Below are 22,099 nucleotides of genomic sequence, written 5' to 3' on the forward strand. Positions count from 1 at the left end.
ATTGAACGAAACAAGTTTAGTCTTGGCAGCATTGAATGTGACCATCCATTTTTGTCCCCATTCCACTCCAGATTGGAGGTCGTCCTCTAGTGTTTCTGCCATTTCTTTAGATATGTGTTCATTTATTTTGATATTCACCTAAAGGGTTCAATCCTCAGGGTGGGCGACTGAAAAATACAATTGCGAATCACTTAGGACCTCTATCCAGTCATGGCTGACGGAACAAGAACATGCTACCCCTGTGAAGTAAACAAAGGGTTCCGTTCAAAATTCCGTCCAAATTCCGAAGTTTGACAGATATGTGTTCATTTGTTTTCCTGTTGTGTCTGTTATAGAGCGTGGTGTCATCAGCATATATACCCATCTCAGAAGTAATTTTGTCAGGGAGGTCATTTATGAATATTAGGAATATTAGAGGTCCAAGGATAGACCCCTGGGGCACTCCCGTGGTGTCATTTGCTTTGATATTCACCCAAAAGGTTCAATCCTCAGTGTGGGCGACTGAAAAATACATTTGCGAATTGCTTAGGACCACCTCTATCCAGTCATGGCTGACAGAACAAGAACACACTACCTACATAAAGTAGTAAAAGGGTTCCGTTCAAAATTCCATCCAAATTCCCAAGTTCGACAGAAACATTCTAGAGATACACCTGAAGAAGGTCGGAGGTTATATCCTAGGATTTCAATTATCCACTTGCCTCAGATTATTTTTTCACTTATCTAGTCTGTATTTTAACTTACATGAGAAGGGGACAGCCCTTCTTATCTAACATATATAAGAGGGGGGATTCATTATTGATGATGGTTAGGAAGACTTAATACTCTAACCACTGGGCAACGGATCCTTGCAGACAATCCTAGTATGAATTTTAGGAGCCTTAAACCACAAATTCCGTCCAAATTCCCGAGTTCGACCAAAACATTTCAGAGTTCCACAAGATATACATGCTCTTGTTCTGTCAGCCATGACTGGATAGAGGTCCTAAGTAATTCGCAATTATATTTTTGGGTTGCCCAGTGAGGACTGAACCTTCAACCTTTAAGAGAATATCCCTTTTTACAGTTGATTTTTCCAAGTACTCTAACGACTGCGCCACGGTTTTAATTCGACAAGGTACAACCTGAAAAAGGTCGAAGGTTTCATCGATCGAAACGTTGTGAAAATCACACTCAAGATGAGAACAGTAGTCCGATGAATCCAAATAATATGAATAACCAATCCTCATCTCAAAAAATTCAGAAACGAAATAGCATCAGTTTCATTTTGACAGCTTTAAGTAGAAACATCATAGAAAAACAGCTAAGAAAAATGGTAAATAAGGTATCGTCATATGAAGCATTATTCTGATGGACATTATCATTTGTCTTTATTACATCATGAAAAATCCAAGATGGCAACTGGGAAATCCAAAATGGCCACCACAACACGATTCAAAGAAATTATTAACAAAATATGACTTGTAGCATATCAAATGAAAGGAAATTTTGTACAGATTAGATGTTTGAAGTACATTAAACTAATTAGCATAATTAAGTTTAATTTTAACGGCTTTAAATGGAAAGATCATAAAAACAGCTAAAAAAAATGGGATGTAAGGCTTTATCACCATGCATTATTCTGCTTATCACCATGCATTATTCTGTTTATCACCATGCATTATTCTGATGGACATTATCATTTGACATCATTACGCCGTGGAAAATTCAAGATGGCAACCGGGAAATCCATTAGATGATTCAAAGAAATTATTAACAAAATATGGCTTGTAGCATATCAAATGAAAGGAAATTTTGTACAGATTACAATTATTTGAATTTAACTTGAAAATACTTAAAAAGAAAAAGAAAAAAAAGCAGAGTAACATAACACCAAACTTTCTTCTATTCAATTTTTTGTTTGAATTGAATATTTTTGAAAAAAAAAAAAAAATTTCTGACACTAAAACAGAACATTACCAAAAATAGTCCGATGAATCCAAATAATACGAATAACGAATCCTCGTCTCAAAAATTCAGAATCGTCAAATATATTTTCGCTGTAATGTTTTTCAGAAAAAAAAGTTGTTGGAAATTAAAAAAAAAAAAAAAGGTATAGCGTTGTGAAAGAGAGTAAGACTTTTTTTTAATGTTGTATAGCCGTTAATATATTTAAAAAGATATGATGTAATTTATATTCTCTTTGGAATAAATATGTCCATTATAATTCAAATATCGATGTGTAACTGAAATGAAATGAATGTTTTTTTGTTTTTTTTTTAATGTAATTTATTAACTGACTAGCGGGGGGTGCCCGGCTGTTTGTAGGTGTGTGTGTTGCGGGGGGTGGGGGTTTAAAAAAAGTTTTGGTAAGTAGATAGGAGCAAACTCGGAACGTTGAGGCGAAGGTGGAAAAGAAAGTAAGGAAACTAATCTTCACTCCTCCATTCCCTCTAACCACTTTAACATGCCTGGTTATCTCCCACTCTACCGTAAGGACTCGGACAGACATATGCATGGGCTTGGAGTCTATATTCATAACACCCTCCCCCTGACTAGAGAAATAAAACTAGAATCAGAGGACTTGTATTGCATGTCTGGTATTCTGCACAACTACTTGTCCAGCACCCCCCTCCTCACTCACTGACCCTAACTGAAACTTTTAAATAAAATAAAATGAAATGACAGCTCAAGCAAAAGTTACGTTTAAACCAGGACCAAACTCAAAGAAAACCAACCTGCCTCCTCCCTTGAGGCTTGCATTTACTAATATCCGTGGGCTTAGAACTAACTTAGATGATGTTGAGTCATTTCTCCTTGTAAACACCCCGGATATCTTAGCATTAAGTGAAACTAACCTTCACTCCTCCATTCCCTCTAACCACTTTAACATGCCTGGTTATCTCCCACTCTACCGTAAGGACTCGGACAGACATATGCATGGGCTTGGAGTCTATATTCGTAACACCCTCCCCCTGACTGGAGAAATAAAACTAGAATCAGAGGACCAGGCCTTTATGTGCTTCAGACTAAATATGCAACACAATATTAGCTACTTGTATTTTCTCTACCGCTCTCCCTCAAACCAAGACTGTACCCTAATAAACAAAGTCTCAGACAGCATAGATATAGCACTGTCCCTCGATACTAGCGCACAAATACATGTATTTGGTGACTTCAATGTCCACCACAGTAACTGGCTAGGATTCTCTAATCACACAGACGTAGCTGGTAGCACAACACATAGCTTCTCTATATCCCATTCCCTATCTCAGTAGGTTACATTTCAGACACGTTTCCCAGACCAGCACGATCAACATGCCTCACTTCTAGATCTCTTTCTGACAACGGTTCCCAATGACTGTACAACAAATGCCCACAGCCCACTCGGGAATGCTGATCACGCTGTGATAATGGTAGAAATCAGCCTAAATTCTCGCTCTAAAACTGAAGACTGACTACTCAAAACAGCGAGGTATTACAAAAAGGCTGTCAGAGAAAAAAGTTGTTGGAAATTAAAAAAAAAAATAAAAATAAAAAAAAAAATAGGTATAGCGTTGTGAAAGAGAGTAAGACATTTTTTAATGTTATATAGCCGTTAATATATTTAAAAAGATATGATGTAATTTGTATTCTCTTTGGAATAAATATGTTCGTTATAATTCAAATATGACATAGTGACTGAAACGTGAAAATCACTCAAGATGAGAATAGTCGTCCGATGAATAATACATATTCTCTGTTGGAAACTAGTAGAACGATCTGTATAAAACTTTGTATGGGCCTTTGCTATGATACAGTGCAAGGAACTAAGTATTATGGTATCCGATTGATGCACAGGTAAGGATTATTTGGGATTAGCATTTAATGCAAACATGAATACATAATCAATGGGCCATAACTTTTTAATAAAATGTTAATACTGAAAAATAAATAAATGAAAATCCGTCTTTTACTTGATTTCCAGAATGAGTTTTTTTTTTTTTTTTACAAATCAATTTTTTTCTATTTTTTTTTGGGGGGGGGGGAGATACTAGATTCTAGTGTATCCTTTGAACTTTGAATAAATTAATGAAAATCCGTCTTTTACTCGATTTCCAGAATGAGTTTTTTTTTTTTTTTTTTTTTTTACAAATCAATTTTTTTTCTGTAAAAGAGGTTTAGAAGGCTGTCACAATGCGAGGAATGAATTATAGTCGCTGTTGGTAAGAGGAGATGAGAACAAGTGGCGATTTACAAATCAATAAGTACATATATATATATATATATATATATATATATATATATATTGAATCGACCTGTTATGCACACCATTTGAAAAGGGAAAATTTTTCCGAAATTAATAATGGAATACGTCGCATGAATTACAAGTATGACATTTTACCATACAACTGAATAAATATATATATATAAAAAAAATAAAAATATATATATATATATATAAAAAATAATATAAATATATATATATATATGTACTTATTGATTTGTAAATCACCACTTGTTCTCATCCCCTCTTACCAACAGCGACTATAATTCATTCCTCGCATTGTGACAGCCTTCTAAACCTCTTTTACATACCTATCCCACACAATGCTTCAAGCAAACTACATATCAATTTTTTTCTATTTTTTTTTGGGAGGGGGCATACTAGATTCTAGTGTATCCTTTGAACCCGACGTCACTCAGCATTCGTTTGGCTTTCCCCAGAGCATGACGTCAACAACCGGATTATGCCGAACGTTGCCGATGAAATTATAACGACACTACAGAAAAAAAAAAATAAAAAATAACAAAATGCTAAATGTAGAAATATCGAAGAAAAACCTAACGTCATTTTTAATTCTCATCAACTATATGAAGTAATGGTCATAAGTGTTTTTGTTTTTGTGTCAATTTTTTTTTTTTTTTTTTTTTTTTTACATAGGCATCACCACTTATCAAGGCCAAGAGGCCACTCGAGGATAAGGGTTAAAGAGTTTTACAGTAGAAATTGGACAATGTAGTAATCGTCAGTAACTGAAATTCGGTAAATTTGTTAAGTGGGACGGCTCATCAAGAACTTGTTTACGTTGGACTTGAAGACGACCATATTGTAGTCAGCTGGAAAGCAGGAAAACGGAAGAGAGTTCCATAGGCGTACAGTTCTAAGAAAAGCTTTGATCATGGAATCTACGTTTAGGTTTAGGCACAGATAAAGAGTGGCGGAAATTATTGATAGTGTTTTCAGCTAGACGAGTGTTTCTTGTGAAAGTTTGGCGAGGGGGGAGTGAATGCTACCTTACGCTACAAAAAAACATCGACTAATTTGGTTTTGTAGGGGTATTCAAGGTCGCTGACAACGAATCTGATAATCAAACCCGCCGCAAATTTACCGTTTGCATGGTATGAACCCCTAGACCTTGGGACTATTTCGTGTCATTTCACCGCCTTCGGTAGTGTTTTTCTTACATGATACGTTCGCGTGCAAACAGGCATAGTCTAGTGTCTTGTCTTGTCGCGTAGGAATCTTAGCATGCCAGAATCTTTAAGCAGTCATTTCAAATAAAATTTTAAAAAACAGTGGTTTATTTATTTTTTTCTTTTACGTAGTTTTAATGCTTTTTAATTGATCTAAAAGTTGTTTTCACGAGTCGTTTACAAAAACAATGTTTTTCGTTCTCTTTGTGGAGCAGGGGTTATTCCATTAACAGGTGCTTCTGCAGTTTAATTAACCGTTCAGTTTTTTGTTTTAACTTTCCTATTTTAAAGATTCCTACGCGATGTGATACGACACTACACTATGCCTGTTCGCATGCAAACGTATCATGTAAGAAAAACACTACCAAAGGCAGTGAAACGGCACAAAATAGTCCTAAGGTCTAGGAGTTCATACCTCTAAAAAAACAAATTAGAGTGATCAGTGTTCTGTAATACTTAACAATAATTTTAAGCATTTTCCCACCTGACTACAACTTGGATGTCTTCAAGTCCAACATAAACAAATTCCTGAAAAACCGCCCCCTTAAGTAAGACACTCTATCAAAACCCCCAATACTAATGATTACTACAATACTATCTCATTGATTACTGTACACGTAATGACCCTTATCCCTGAGTGGCCTCCGGGCCTTGATAAGTGGTGACCCCCATGTAATAAAAACAAAACTCGCAGGTGGTCGTCTGAGCTCCAATCCCTCGTCAACCATTGTAAGAAAGTAATAAGGAACGCAAGAGTGTTGTATGCTCAATCTGTTAAGTCCAAAGTAGCTGAGCAGCGGCTTGGTTCCCACCAGTTTTGGCAAATAGCAAACAGAATCCTGAACAGAAGCGTGTGCTCCATCCCAACTATTATCAATGGACCTGAGGTAATCTCGTCAGCATCTGACAAAGCCAAACTCTTTGTCAAGAACTTTGCAGCTAATTCTACCCTTTGTGACCAAGACCGCCAACCCCCAATATTTCCTCCTGTATCAGAAAACACGCTATGTGATATACGTATATCTGTATGTGATGTTGCGAAGCTAATCAAAAACCTTGATTCGAGTAAAGCAACTGGCCCTGACGGTATTCCAATTATAGTACTCAAAAAACTTCAACCTGAATTAGCGCCCATACTTACAAAACTGTTTAAACGTTGTCTTAAGGAGAATAGTTTCCCATCTCCCTGGAAAATCTCATCAGTATGCCCTGTATTTAAGAATTCAGGTGATCGCTCATCCCCCTCTCAGTACAGGCCAATAAGTCTCCTGTGCGTCATGAGTAAGTTGCTAGAATCTGTGTTAAATACAGAAGTAATCAAACATCTCAACAAAAATGACCTTCTTAGTGACACTCAATATGGTTTCCGTTCTGCTAGATCTACAGCAGATGTCCTTACAGTTATATCGCATAGGATTAGCAAATCTCTCGACGGTGGCAATCTTTCTAGGGCAATTGCTCTTGACATATCTAAAGCCTTTGATAGGGTATGGCATAAAGGTTTACTTCATAAGATCGCTAGCTATGGTATAGCTGGAAAAGTCTTCTCAATTATTAAATCATTTCTCTCTGATAGGTTCATAAGAGTAGTAGTTGAGGGGCAAAAATCAGAAGCTCACAGTATTAATGCCGGTGTCCCTCAGGGATCCATCCTGGGCCCAACTCTTTTCCTGATCTACATTAATGATCTTCCAAATCATATCCTTACATCATTTGTAGACATTTATGCTGACGACACTACCATTTATGGTAGCACATCTAAGACAGTAAACGACCAAGTTCTCTCCAATTCTCTCTCCTCTGATCTTGAGCACGTAGTACAATGGGGAAAGGAGTGGCTGGTTACTTTTAATGCATCTAAAACCAAGCTTCTCTCTTTACATCATCAACATTCTAATTCACATTTGTCATCAATTGAAATGAATGGCTCTCGTCTTCAGGAGGCCTCAAGTTTTGACAAGCTTCTGGGCTTGACCATTACTCCTGATCTTAAATGGAACACGTATATCAAATCTGTTGCCAAGGCCGCTGGAAAAATGGTGGGATCTTTCTATCGATCCAGTAGATATCTCACTGCTGATGCTATTCTCTACCTATATAAGAGCCAGGTACGTCCAAGGATGGAATACTGTTGCCACATCTGGGCAGGAGCTGCTAGAAAGGACTTGTCCTGCCTTGATAGAGTTCAAAATAGACTTCGTAGCCTCGTAGGAGATGTCCTTTTCTCCTCCTTGCAACCTCTATCTCACAGAAGAGATGTTGCGAGTTTGTCTCTGATGTATCGTTATTTTCATGGAAAGTGTTCAACTGAGCTTCAATCTATGGTCCCCCCTCGCCAAACTTTCACAAGAAACACTCGTCTAGCTGTAAACACTATCAATAATTTCCCCCACTCTTTATCTGTGCCTAAACCTAAACGTAGATTCCATGAACAAAGCTTCTTTCTTAGAACTGCACGCCTGTGGAATTGTCTTCCGTTTTCCTGCTTTCCGGCTGACTACAATATGGTTGTGTTCAAGTCTAAAGTAAATAAGTTCTTGATGAGCCGTTCCATATAAGTTATCAAATTTACCAAATTTTCATTACTAATGATTACTATATTGACCAATTTCTACTGTACACTCTTTAACCCTTATCCTTGAGTGGCCTCTGGGCCTTGATAATGTGGTGACGCCTTTGTAAAAAAAAAAAAAAAAAAAAAAAAAAAAAAAACCACTGTCAATAATTTTCCCCACTCTTTATCTGTGCCTAAATCCAAAGAGCTTCTTTCTTAGAACTGCACGCCAGTGGAACTCTTTGCCTCTTGCCTGTTTCCCATCTTCCTACAATTTGGACGTCTTCAAGTCCAACGTAAACAAACTCCTGACAAACCGCCCCCTTAAGTAAGACACTCTATCAAAACCCCCAATACTAATGATTACTATAATACTATCTCATTGATTACTGTACACGCAATAACCCTTATCCCTGAGTGGCCTCCGGGCCTTGATAAGTGGTGACCTCCACGTACCCCCCCCTCCAAAGTGCTTAAGTCAATATACCTATATGTATACACATGGATTTACACATGTATGAGTGTATATGTATGCATGCAGGAGTGGGTGGATATTTTCTGCTTTGTATTTGTGTTACTCGTGTCTATGCATGTGTACCTATGCATGTGCGTGTTTGAGTATATGTTTGTACGTGTCTGTGTGTGTATATACGGGTGTGTGTATATATAAATGTATGAATTTTTTTCCATTAATTTCATTTCCTTATGTACGTGGGTGTATATATATATGTGAGCAATATATATATGTACACGCAATAACCCTTATCCCTGAATGGCCTTTGGGCCTTGGTAAGTGGTGACTCCCCCCCCCCATGTAAAAAAAAAAAAAGAAAAAAATAGGAAAGATTCAAAAAAACAATTTTTCTTTTTTTAAAACAAGTTCGTTTAAAAATGTAATCATTTTTTTTTCAAAAAGGAAAATTGGAAAGAAAAAAAGACGCTGAGTTATGTTCAAAGAATACACTAGTATTTTTTTTTTTTAAATGCGACATTACTTTTAACGATCAGGACATTTTACGAAAATATTAGTGCAAACACGAGCGGAAACCCCACACCCACCTGTGATTTTTGTTTTGAAGGGTTGGAGGTAAATACCTTTAAAGTGATCATTATGATCAGAGTTGGTCCTCATCAGATCCAGGAGACGGCTTTCTAAGCCTGAAAATCTCATGCTGTCGTAATTGCTGCCTCGATCCTGAAGAAAAACAAATCAAATACAAGTTAAAAAAACAAAAGCAACTTCTATATATATAAAAGCGAAAATGTATGTATGTATGTGTGTTCGCTTTTTCTGTATGTCAACAAAAGGCTTTTTTCAGAAGCGGTTGGTCACTTCACAACTTTTTAAAACTTTTTATATCGCATATAAATCATAATATCTCACAGTTAACAACGAAGCTCGCCTGTCTATTTAATTTGCTCAATTTTGGGAAGATAAATATTCAACATTTGTCGCTCGCCACATGTGGGTTAGTCTTTTTCCTATAACATCTTGGGAAGCATTCCCGCAGTAAATGAAATACTATCCCGCAATCAAACTTGACCTCATTAACTCATTAAAATGGGCACCTGCTAAATCCAAGTAATTAAATAAATTCAAACGTGTTTCCGTTAGCATCTCGTGGTGGGGCAATGGTTAACGTCGCACGTTTTTTTTTTTCACACTTTAATTTACAACTTTGCCTCAACGGTTCAGGTTCGATCCTCATACTTACTTTTTTTTTTACCCCCCGTTCCACCCCCGGAGTTTCCACACACAGCTCCAAACACCCGGGCAACGCCGGGTACCCCTCGCTAGTCTATATATATAAAAGGCAAAATGTGTGTGACCATTTCGTGTATGTCTTCAAAAGGCTTTTCGAGCACATGCTCCCTGGGTCGTTATTATCACTTAAAACTGTGTATATAGGTCCTAGATAATAATATGTAGGATTTCGGAATGCATGTAGTTTATAGATTTATTTACGTCGACTTTTACAAAATTATTGCTATTTTGCCTTCTCGCGTGTTGATTGGGCTTTTTAGTATAAATAAACTGAAACTAAGCTCATACGGACGTTCTCGGCATTGCGCCGGGGAAAAAACGTCCAGCGTGACTTCTATTTCACCTTCTTAATTAGTTCAAATGGAAGCAGCAGAGTTAACTTTTATTGCGCACGCCTGTTTTTATAGTTAAATAAATAAATTCAAACCTGCTTAAAGTTGTATGTCGCCGTGGCTCAATGGTTAACGTAGCACGGTTTTTTTTTTCACACATTGATTTCCAACTCAAAGGTACAAGTTCGATTCTCATACTCGCCTACCAAAACATTTTTTTTTATTATTTAACACCCTCCCCGCAGAGTTTTGATTTACCTCAAGACACCCGGGCATCGTTGGGTACCCCCCCGCTAGTCTATATATAAAAGGCAAAATTTGTGTGCATGTGTGTTTGTATGTCTCGCAAAAACTTTCAACACTGATTTTCATTTCCAAACTCGAACCTTCGGCCGACAAATATTTATTCCTTCACCCTCAACCAGACGCTTCTTTTACAGGGAGAATAGCAAAAAATCATTCCTTTATGACAAGACTAGCGGGGGGTACCCGGTGTTGCCTGGGTGTTTTGGAGGTGTGTAGGAAGGATTTTATGGGTTTATTACGATAAATTTAATTTAATCTGTTATATGTATATATTTAAATTTAATTTAATCTGTTATATGTATATATTTAAATTTAATTTAATCTGTTATATGTATATATTTAAATTTAATTTAATCTGTTATATGTATATATTTAAATTTAATTTAATCTGTTATATGTATATATTTAAATTTAATTTAATCTGTTATATGTATATATTTAAATTTAATTTAATCTGTTATATGTATATATTTAAATTTAATTTGATCTGTTATATGTATATATTTAAATTTAATTTGATCTGTTATATGTATATATTTAAATTTAATTTGATCTGTTATATGTATATATTTAAATTTAATTTGATCTGTTATATGTATATATTTAAATTTAATTTGATCTGTTATATGTATATATTTAAATTTAATTTGATCTGTTATATGTATATATTTAAATTTAATTTGATCTGTTATATGTATATATTTAAATTTAATTTGATCTGTTATATGTATATATTTAAATTTAATTTGATCTGTTATATGTATATATTTAAATTTAATTTGATCTGTTATATGTATATATTTAAATTTAATTTGATCTGTTATATGTATATATTTAAATTTAATTTGATCTGTTATATGTATATATTTAAATTTAATTTGATCTGTTATATGTATATATTTAAATTTAATTTGATCTGTTATATGTATATATTTAAATTTAATTTGATCTGTTATATGTATATATTTAAATTTAATTTGATCTGTTATATGTATATATTTAAATTTAATTTAATCTGTTATATGTATATATTTAAATTTAATTTAATCTGTTATATGTATATATTTAAATTTAATTTAATCTGTTATATGTATATATTTAAATTTAATTTAATCTGTTATATGTATATATTTAAATTTAATTTAATCTGTTATATGTATATATTTAAATTTAATTTAATCTGTTATATGTATATATTTAAATTTAATTTAATCTGTTATATGTATATATTTAAATTCAATTTAATCTGTTATATGTATATATTTAAATTCAATTTAATCTGTTATATGTATATATTTAAATTTAATTTAATCTGTTATATGTATATATTTAAATTTAATTTAATCTGTTATATGTATATATTTAAATTTAATTTAATCTGTTATATGTATATATTTAAATTTAATTTAATCTGTTATATGTATATATTTAAATTTAATTTAATCTGTTATATGTATATATTTAAATTTAATTTAATCTGTTATATGTATATATTTAAATTTAATTTAATCTGTTATATGTATATATTTAAATTTAATTTAATCTGTTATATGTATATATTTAAATTTAATTTAATCTGTTATATGCATATATTTAAATTTAATTTAATCTGTTATATGTATATATTTAAATTTAATTTAATCTGTTATATGTATATATTTAAATTTAATTTAATCTGTTATATGTATATATTTAAATTTAATTTAATCTGTTATATGTATATATTTAAATTTAATTTAATCTGTTATATGTATATATTTAAATTTAATTTAATCTGTTATATGTATATATTTAAATTTAATTTAATCTGTTATATGTATATATTTAAATTTAATTTAATCTGTTATATGTATATATTTAAATTTAATTTAATCTGTTATATGTATATATTTAAATTTAATTTAATCTGTTATATGTATATATTTAAATTTAATTTAATCTGTTATATGTATATATTTAAATTTAATTTAATCTGTTATATGTATATATTTAAATTTAATTTAATCTGTTATATGTATATATTTAAATTTAATTTAATCTGTTATATGTATATATTTAAATTTAATTTGATCTGTTATATGTATATATTTAAATTTAATTTGATCTGTTATATGTATATATTTAAATTTAATTTGATCTGTTATATGTATATATTTAAATTTAATTTGATCTGTTATATGTATATATTTAAATTTAATTTGATCTGTTATATGTATATATTTAAATTTAATTTGATCTGTTATATGTATATATTTAAATTTAATTTAATCTGTTATATGTATATATTTAAATTTAATTTAATCTGTTATATGTATATATTTAAATTTAATTTAATCTGTTATATGTATATATTTAAATTTAATTTAATCTGTTATATGTATATATTTAAATTTAATTTAATCTGTTATATGTATATATTTAAATTCAATTTAATCTGTTATATGTATATATTTAAATTTAATTTAATCTGTTATATGTATATATTTAAATTTAATTTAATCTGTTATATGTATATATTTAAATTTAATTTGATCTGTTATATGTATATATTTAAATTTAATTTGATCTGTTATATGTATATATTTAAATTTAATTTGATCTGTTATATGTATATATTTAAATTTAATTTGATCTGTTATATGTATATATTTAAATTTAATTTGATCTGTTATATGTATATATTTAAATTTAATTTGATCTGTTATATGTATATATTTAAATTTAATTTAATCTGTTATATGTATATATTTAAATTTAATTTAATCTGTTATATGTATATATTTAAATTTAATTTAATCTGTTATATGTATATATTTAAATTTAATTTAATCTGTTATATGTATATATTTAAATTTAATTTAATCTGTTATATGTATAAATTTAATTTAATCTGTTATATGTATATATTTAAATTTAATTTAATCTGGTATATGTATATATTTAAATTTAATTTAATCTGTTATATGTATATATTTAAATTTAATTTAATCTGTTATATGTATATATTTAAATTTAATTTAATCTGTTATATGTATACATTTAAATTTAATTTAATCTGTTATATGTATATATTTAAATTTAATTTAATCTGTTATATGTATATATTTAAATTTAATTTAATCTGTTATATGTATATATTTAAATTTAATTTAATCTGTTATATGTATATATTTAAATTTAATTTAATCTGTTATATGTATATATTTAAATTTAATTTAATCTGTTATATGTATATATTAAAATCAGATCAACTGTGTTGCAAGCCGATCGTCCATATTTGTTTTCATAAACTTGTCAGCTATATGAATACAATGGACAAAGCGGGAGAGGGCAGAGCGGTAGCTCTAGATATATCTAAGGCTTTTGACAGGGTATGGCATGAGGGTCTCCTCAGGAAGATTAGATCTTACGGTATCACTGGTAGAATACTTAACATAATTAAATCCTTCTTAGATAAGAGAAAAATCCAGGTTGTCCTCGACGGTCGCACATCTAAACAATATGATATAAATGCGGGAGTGCCCCAGGGATCTATCCTTGGACCTCTGCTGTTCCTGATATTCATAAATGACCTCCCCAACAAAATTGCCTCTGAGATGGGTATATATGCTGATGACACCACACTCTATAGCAGGCACGACAGGAAAACAAATGAACATATATCTAAAGTAATGGCAGAAACACTAGAGGATGACCTCCAATCTGTAGTGGAATGGGGACAAAAATGGATGGTAACGTTCAATGCCACCAAGACAAAACTGGTTTCATTCAATAATTACAAGAAACCTTCTCTACCACCTATAGCAATGGCCAACGACTCTTTATCTGAGAGTACATCTGTCAAGCTCCTTGGCCTAACGTTCACAGGAAACATGAGTTGGAACAATTACATCGAGGGCATTGCCAGGGCCGCTGCAAGGAAGGTGGGCTCTCTCTACCGTGCTAGAAAACTTCTAACACCCCAAAGTATCCTGTACCTCTATAAGGCCACTATTCGCCCATGTATGGAGTATTGTTGTCATATATTTGGGCCGGTGCATCGGCTACTAGTCTCTCGCTCCTTGACAGGGTTCAAAAGAGAGTCGCAAATCTGATAGGCCCTAAACTGGCATCTAAACTTCAGCCTCTGTCCCATCGTCGAAACGTTGCATCCCTCTGCCTGTTCTACAAGTATTATAATGGTGAATGCTCTGAAGAACTGCAAGCACTTGTGCCCCCACGACGTGAACACCCTCGACAGACCCGACAAGCTGCAAAATCCCACCCCCACACTGTAGAGATCCCTAGATGTAAAAGATCTTTCTACTCCAGTAGTTTCTTCCCCAGAACTGCTAGACTTTGGAATTCCATTCCAGGTCACTGCTTCCCCAACTGTACTGACATGCATAAGTTCAAGTGCAACGTGAACCGACATCTTGCTGCCCTAATCCCTACATAATACCCCAGTAGATGTTTCCCCTGATAGTAGCCCCCTACACCAAAGTGGCAATGTGCCTTGTTTGGGGTGAAAATGTAATAAAAAAAATTTTTTTTAAAAGTTGACGTAAAATAATGAAGTAATCGGAATAATTAACAGAGTTTGATATTTGTATGTCCAGTATTTGAGAAAGAGACAAATATACAGAGAGTGTGTGAGAGAAACAGACAGAAAGAGAGAGAGAGTGAGAAACCGAGACAAGCAGTCAGGTAAAGAGAGAAACGGGGACAGGCAATCAGGCAGAGAGGAAGAGACATGGACAGGCAGTCAGGCAGAGAGAGATTCCAGAGTTCGATAAGATACAGTTGGAGAATGTCGAAGGTTACACCGATCGAAACGTTGTGAAAATAACACTCAAGATGAGAACAGTAATTTGAATAATCCAAATAATACAAATTACTACACTAAAAGATAATAATAATAATAATAATAATAATAATAATAATAATCACATCAACAATAACATTCGCAGTTGGAAAATAATACAGTGTGAAAAAAAACGTGCAATCACATCCACACCCATTAATATCTTCGATTCACAGAAGATATCAAATAAATCTTTTAGTGCAGGGCAGTATTTTATTTACTGCGGGTCTATTCGCTTCTTTTTTTTTATACGGAAAAATTTGAATCCGCAAGCGTCAATCGAAAACTGTTGAATATTTAACTTTTGATAGTCGGGCAAATTAAATAGACAGGCGACCCCCACCTCGTTGTTAACTCGTAGATATTTAATTTCAACGTGATATAAAAAGGTTTTTTTTTTTTTTTTCTTTACAGACATACACAACATTTCCGCTTTTATATTTATAGACTAGCGAGGAGGGGGGGAGGTACCCGGCGTTGCCCGGGTGTTTGGAGTTGTGTGTTAAAAAAAAGAAGTTTTAGTAGGATTGAACCCCGAAACCTTGACGCGGAGGTGGAAACGAAAGCCAACCACTTAACGATCTCAACCACGAGTGAGAGAAATTGCTAAGGGTTATAAAGTTAGTCAAAGAGGTTTGACTGACAGGTAGCTGCTTAAAAAAGCAGGCAAACGGAAGACAGTTCCACAGGCGTGCAGTTCTAAGAAAGAAGATTTGCTCATGGAATCTACGTTTAGGTTTAGGCACAGATAAAGAATGAGGGAAATTAGTGATAGTGTTTTCTGCTTTTTTACATAGGCATAACCACTTATCAAGGCCAAGAGGACACTCAAGGATAAGGGTTAAAGAGTGTACAGTAGAAATTGGACAATATAGTAATCATTAGTAATGAAAATTTGTTAAATTTGATAACTTATATGGAATGGCTCATCAAGAACTTATTTACGTTAAACTTGAACACAACCATATTGTAGTCAGCTGAAAAGCAGACAAACAGAAGACAATTCCATAGGCGTGCAGTTCTAAGAAAAAAGCTTTGTTCATGGAATCTACGTTTAGGTTTAGGCACAGATAAAGTTTGGTTTGGTTTGGTTTGGTTTTACGGCATATCAACCTTCTTTTTTTTTTTTTTTTGGGTTATTTAATGCCGAATTCAGTTTTTTTTTTTTTGGGAATAGATATTTTAATTTAATCAGTGAGTCAAATCAGACTTTTTGTATCATTAGGTGATGTGCTTCCTTCCTTTTTTTTTGGGGGGGGGGTGTAAAGTTGGATTGAATTAAAGTTATATTCTTATATAGATTTACTTTTTTCAGAAATGTTAGTATTTTGTTGGAGTTTATTTTTTTAAATAGTTCTTTCATATTGTTGACATGGTAATAATTTTGCCGGATATGCGCGAGATCGCCACAATCCAAAAGAAAGTGTTTTACTGTAAAAGGTTCTTGGCATGCAAAACATTCTGGAGGGTCTTCTTTTTTTAGCAGGAAGGAGTGGGTTATGTGCGTGTGTCCTATGTGAATACGGGACAAAATCACTTCCTCTCTACGTGATCTTCTGGCATCTGGTAATCGTTCTTCTATTGTGGGCTTGATCTTGAAAAGTTTATTATTTGGACAGTTATTCCATCTTTCTTGCCATTTCTTCATAATCAGATTATTTATTTGTTGTTTGTAGTCAGAATGTGGAATTTTTATATTGCTTTTAAGGAGTTTTAAAGCATTTTTGGCAGCTATGTCAGCTTTTTCATTGCCCTGAATTCCAGAATGACTGGGGATCCAGCAGAATTTGATACTTTTGTTTTGTGAGAGAGTGTGTATTTTTTGTAGCAGTTTGATGAGTAGTGGGTTATTTAAATTTTTATTCTTTAAGGATTCGAGTACCGATAGGGAGTCTGAAAAAATTATAAATTTGTTGTGGGTAAGGTCAGTGATGAGATCTAGTGCCATATCTAAGGCTGTGGCTTCGGCACTAAAAATTGAGGCATGGTCTGGTAGTCGCTTCTGTAAGGTAATGTTAGTGGATACGACTCCGCATCCGGTTTTGTTGCTGTCTTTGGACCCATCTGTGTATATGTGCTGATGGTTTGGGTATTTTTCCTGAATGATAAGGAGTTTTTCTTGATAGGTTAGTGGATGGGTTTGATTTTTTGGGAGGTTATTTAATTCAAGGATGATTTCAGGGTATTTTAGTAGCCAGGGTGGAAGACTTAGTTGGTTGACATTATGGATATTGGTGATTGCGATACCTGCATCTTCTACTAGTGGTTTTGTACGGAGCCCAAAAGGTTTTATAGCTTTTACTTTTTGGTAATATAGATTTTGGTAATTTGGATTGAAGGTACAGTTAGAGGTTGGATTTGTTGGCTGTGATTTTTCTCTATCATAGAGCGAGTAATCTAGTGAGTTTGCAATGCAGTTGTAAGCAGGATTTTCTGGGCAAGAGAGAATTTTGGTCAGGTATTGCAAGGCTAGTTTGTCGCGTCGAATTGATAATGGGGGTTCATTGGCTTCTGCATAGAGACTATCGATAGGGGAAGTTCGGAAGGCTCCCAGCGCAAGTCTGAGGCCCTGATGTTGAACGGTGTCCGATATCTTTATATACGACTTTCTGGTGGCACCGTAAATGAAGCTACCATAGTCTAGTTTCGATCGCACTAGTGACCTATATAACTTTAATAGGGTTTGTCTGTCCGCTCCCCAATCTGTGTGGGCAATGACCCGCATTAGCTGTAGGGTTTTATTACATTTATTTTTAAGATGTTTTATATGAGGGATGAATGTAAGTTTTTTGTCTAGTATTAACCCTAAGAATTTATGTTCATTTACAACAGGAATCGGAATATCATTTAGTTTTAAAAGAGGATCTGGGTGCAGTTTTCTTAGTTGACAAAAGTGCATACATTTTGTTTTGTTAATGGAAAATTTGAAGCCATTCTTAGTTGTCCATTTTTTTATTTTGTCAATGCATTGTTGAAGTTGACGCTCAATTATATGGATATGTCTTGAGCTATATGCAATTAAAAAATCATCAACATATAGAGAGCAATCCACGCCTTGGTTTATGCATCCAACAATACTGTTAATTTTTAGGCTGAATAATGTTACCGACAAAATACTTCCCTGTGGAACTCCCGTTTCCTGTTCTTTGATGTCCGATAGGCATGTTCCTACACAGACATTGAATAGTCTATTATTTATGAAGTTGTTGATGAAGATGGGTAGTCTTCCTTTCACTCCAGCTTCTTTGAGATCTTTCATGATGCCATACCTCCATGTGGTATCGTACGCCTTTTCAAGATCAAAGAAAATAGCAGTCATATGCTTTTTTTGTATAAATGAATTTCTGATGAAAGTTTCTAAACGAATTAAATGGTCTGTTGTGCTACGATGTTTTCGGAAGCCACACTGAAAATTAGTTATTATTTTATTTGTTTCCAGAAACCAAATTAACCTGGTGTTGACCATTCTCTCCATGATCTTACACACACAGCTTGTTAGAGCTATGGGGTAATAATTGGAGGGGTCAGATGCATCCTTTCCTGGTTTTGGTATAGGAATGACTGTGGCTTGTTTCCATATGGCTGTAAGATTGCCATTGAGCCAGATGTCATTATAAATAGAAAGTAAATACTTTAATGGTTCATCTGGTAGTTGTTTTAGAAATTCATACGTTATTTTATCAGGTCCCTCAGCCGTGTTGTTGGCTTTTTTTAATGAATCCTTTAGTTCATGGATAGTAAAAGGTTTGTTGTATTCTTCCTCATTATTACTTTTAAAGTTCAGTTTGGTTTTTTCTGATTCCTGTTTAAAGATCTGGAATTTTTTATCGTAATTTTTAGAAGATGAATTATTTGCAATAGTATCTGCAAGCAGGTTTGCCATGTCCTCTTTTTTAGTTATTTTACTATTGTTTACACAGAGGTGGTTGAGAGGGGAACCGGTGTTTTTTCCTGATATTTTCTGAATCATATTCCATACAGTTTTGTCTTTGGTGGTGTTATTGATTTTAGACACAAAATTCTTCCATGATTCCCTTTTGGCTTCGTTTATTGTTCGGCGTGCTTTAGCCCTGCATATTTTAAAGTTGTTTAAATTCTGAGTAGTTGGTTGATTGTTGAATTTTCTTAATGCAGCACATCGTAGCCTGATAGCCTTTTTACAGTCATTATTAAACCAGGGACGATTATACTTGGTTGATGATTTTGTTTCAGGAATACATTCTTCTGCTATTGAGATAATGGTATCTGTAAAGTGAGTGATTGGGTCTTTCTCACATTTTTCAGGTAGGAGTTTGTGTTTGCATAGTAATTTGAATTGATTCCAACGAGGAATTTTTGAGATTATTTCAGGACCAAAATGTTCTAAAGTTATTGGGAAGTGGTCACTTCCACAGGTATCTATATGCACTGTCCAATTGTAATCTATAAAGATACTAGGATCACTTATAGAGAGGTCAATTGCTGAGGACGAATTTGTAGCGGAGTGAATAAACGTTGGTTTTTTGTTGTTATGTATGCATAGATTGTTGTTGTTGATAATATTTTCTATAGTGATTCCTTTTCTATCTGTGTTTGAGCATCCCCAACTAACATTATGACTATTAAAATCGCCTAATAATAAGAAGGGGCGAGGGAGTTGGTTGATGAGTTTTTCTATTTCGGTTTCATCTATGGGGTCGTTTGGAGGCAGATAAATGGAGCAAATTGTGACCGTTCTATGTAGGGTGGCTGTGACAGCAATTGCCTGTAAGTTAGTTTGTAGATTTATTTGGCTTTGTGCCGTGTTTTTGTTAATGAGAATGGATGTTCCTCCTGAAGCTCTATTTGGGTTATTTGTTGTATAGTTGTATTCAGTAAAACTTTGAAGATTGATATTTTCAGATGGTTTTAAAAAGGTTTCTTGTAGGCATATTATTGTGGGACATAGATCGGATATCAGTAGAAGTAATTCATTCCGGTTGGCTTTTATACCTCTGCAATTCCATTGGATTATTTTGTTGGCCATAGTTTAGATTTTATGTATTTGATTTCCCTTTTGTCTTGGGAATAGGGGTGTTTTCTTTTCTATGGGGGTTTAGAAGTTTTGTCTTCTATTTCCATTGTTTCCAAGGAGGTTTTAAATTTATTTTGGTCTGTAGTTCTTGTATTTGAATCATTGGACTGTTTCATGTGCGTTTGAGCACTTGTGAGCTTTTTATCATTGGTAGATTCGGTTTCTGTTTCCATGGCTTCTGGTTCTTTGTGTTCAATTGGTTTGTTAGCTTTTATGCTTGATTTATCTCTGCTTTTAGATGTTGAGCGAGATCGTGGTTTGGTTTTTGTGGGGCTGGTTTTCTTTGAGGAATTTTTCCCATTTATTGTTCTTGTCTGTTCGGATGTTTTTGGAGAATCTTTATTTTTTTGCTTGTTGTTATCTGTTTTTATATTAGAACTCTTGTGGGGGATTAAGGGACTCTCCTTATTGTTGGTATTCTGCTCTTCAGAGTTCTCGATCTCCAATATCTTAAAGCTATTGGAGAGGGGAATTTGTGGGTTTATTTGTAGTTTTTGTTTAGTTAAGTTTGGTTCTGGTTTGTTTTTTTGGATTTGTTTCTGGTCTACTGGGTGTGGCGTTTGGATTTTTGGTTCCAGTGAGTTTTTTTTCATTTCTTCAATTGTATTTATCAATATTTTGATTTGGTTGGTGAGGTCTTGGATTTTAATATCGAGATTTGTTGTGCAATAATTGTCATTGTGTTTATTTGTGTTGGGAATATTCTTTTTGGTTATTTCGGAATATTTAGCTGTTATTGCCTTTTTCCTTGCTTCTGGGTAGGTGATGTTTAATGAGTGTTTAATTTTAACAATTTCTTTTTCTTTTTTCCAGATTTCACAGTCTTTGGAGTAGGCACTGTGATTTTCTGTACAATTGGCACATTTATAAGTTTTTTGACAGTTGATATGATTGTCGTTTTCTCCACACCTTCCACACACTGGCTGGCGTGTACATCGGTCCTGATGATGACCAAACTTTTGACATTTAAAGCAACGCAGTGGGTTGGGGATGTATGGTTCGACTCTTAGTTTCTCATAGGCTATTTTTATTTCTTGTGGAATTTTTTGTTGGTAAAAGGTTAATATATATGAGTGTGTGTTTATCATTTCTCCATTTTTTTTAATTTGAATTCTTCTGACATCCGTTACATTTTGTTCTTTTAGATTTGAACGGATTTCGTCGATGGAACAAAGTGAAAGTTCAGGGCTTTTCACAACTCCTTTGCATATGTTTAGTGTTTTGTGAGGGTACGTTTTTATTTTTATATTGTCAAAATGTTTCCATTTTAAAAGTTCATCTGCCTGTGTTTTGGTAAGAATTTCTATCAAAAGATTACCATTTCTTAATTTTTTCACTAGTTTAGGTTTGACCCTTTCTGATAGTATTTTTTCTATCTTGAAGGGGGAGAGTTTGGTTAAAAGCACTTCTCCAATTGATTCCATTACTATGAAGTTTGGATAGTTATCCGATTCCTCATTCGTGTCACTGTCCGAACTGTCTAAAAATCTTTTTTTACTTGGGTTTTTATAACTCATATTGGGTTCGTTTTTTTTTAATTCATCATCCCTGCTCCCCACCCACCTTGGAGCCCTACTTGGGATGCGCACAGGGGGGAAGCCCATTCGCCCTGGCTACAACAGGGTTACAGGTATGATATACTTGTACATAATGTAGGCTTCGAGCACTCGTGTATCTTAATTTCTCCCATCCAAGTAAAATATGGGAAAGATCAGAGAAAAACATCCATGTCTAGTCCTTGTTCACTATATACAATTGACCCTCAGCCACCGCTTTCACCACTTGTTTGGGGATCAGTATTGATGGGGAA

General features: G+C 33.5%; 1 protein-coding gene across 2 annotated transcripts in view; it reads right to left on the reverse strand.

Annotated features, from left to right (window-relative positions):
• LOC145271040 (uncharacterized) overlaps positions 1-22,099 on the reverse strand; it is a 101,637-nt gene that overhangs the window by 63,636 nt on the left and 15,902 nt on the right. For both annotated transcript variants that reach the window (XM_080126590.1, XM_080126589.1), the window contains exon 3: positions 9,086-9,185. In XM_080126590.1, coding sequence (XP_079982716.1) covers positions 9,086-9,185 — 100 coding nt within the window. The remainder of the gene's footprint in view (positions 1-9,085; positions 9,186-22,099) is intronic.

Source organism: Euprymna scolopes, chromosome 46 (assembly GCF_053919585.1).
Source record: "Euprymna scolopes isolate OS-2025 chromosome 46, ASM5391958v1, whole genome shotgun sequence".
NCBI lineage: Eukaryota > Metazoa > Mollusca > Cephalopoda > Sepiida > Sepiolidae > Euprymna > Euprymna scolopes.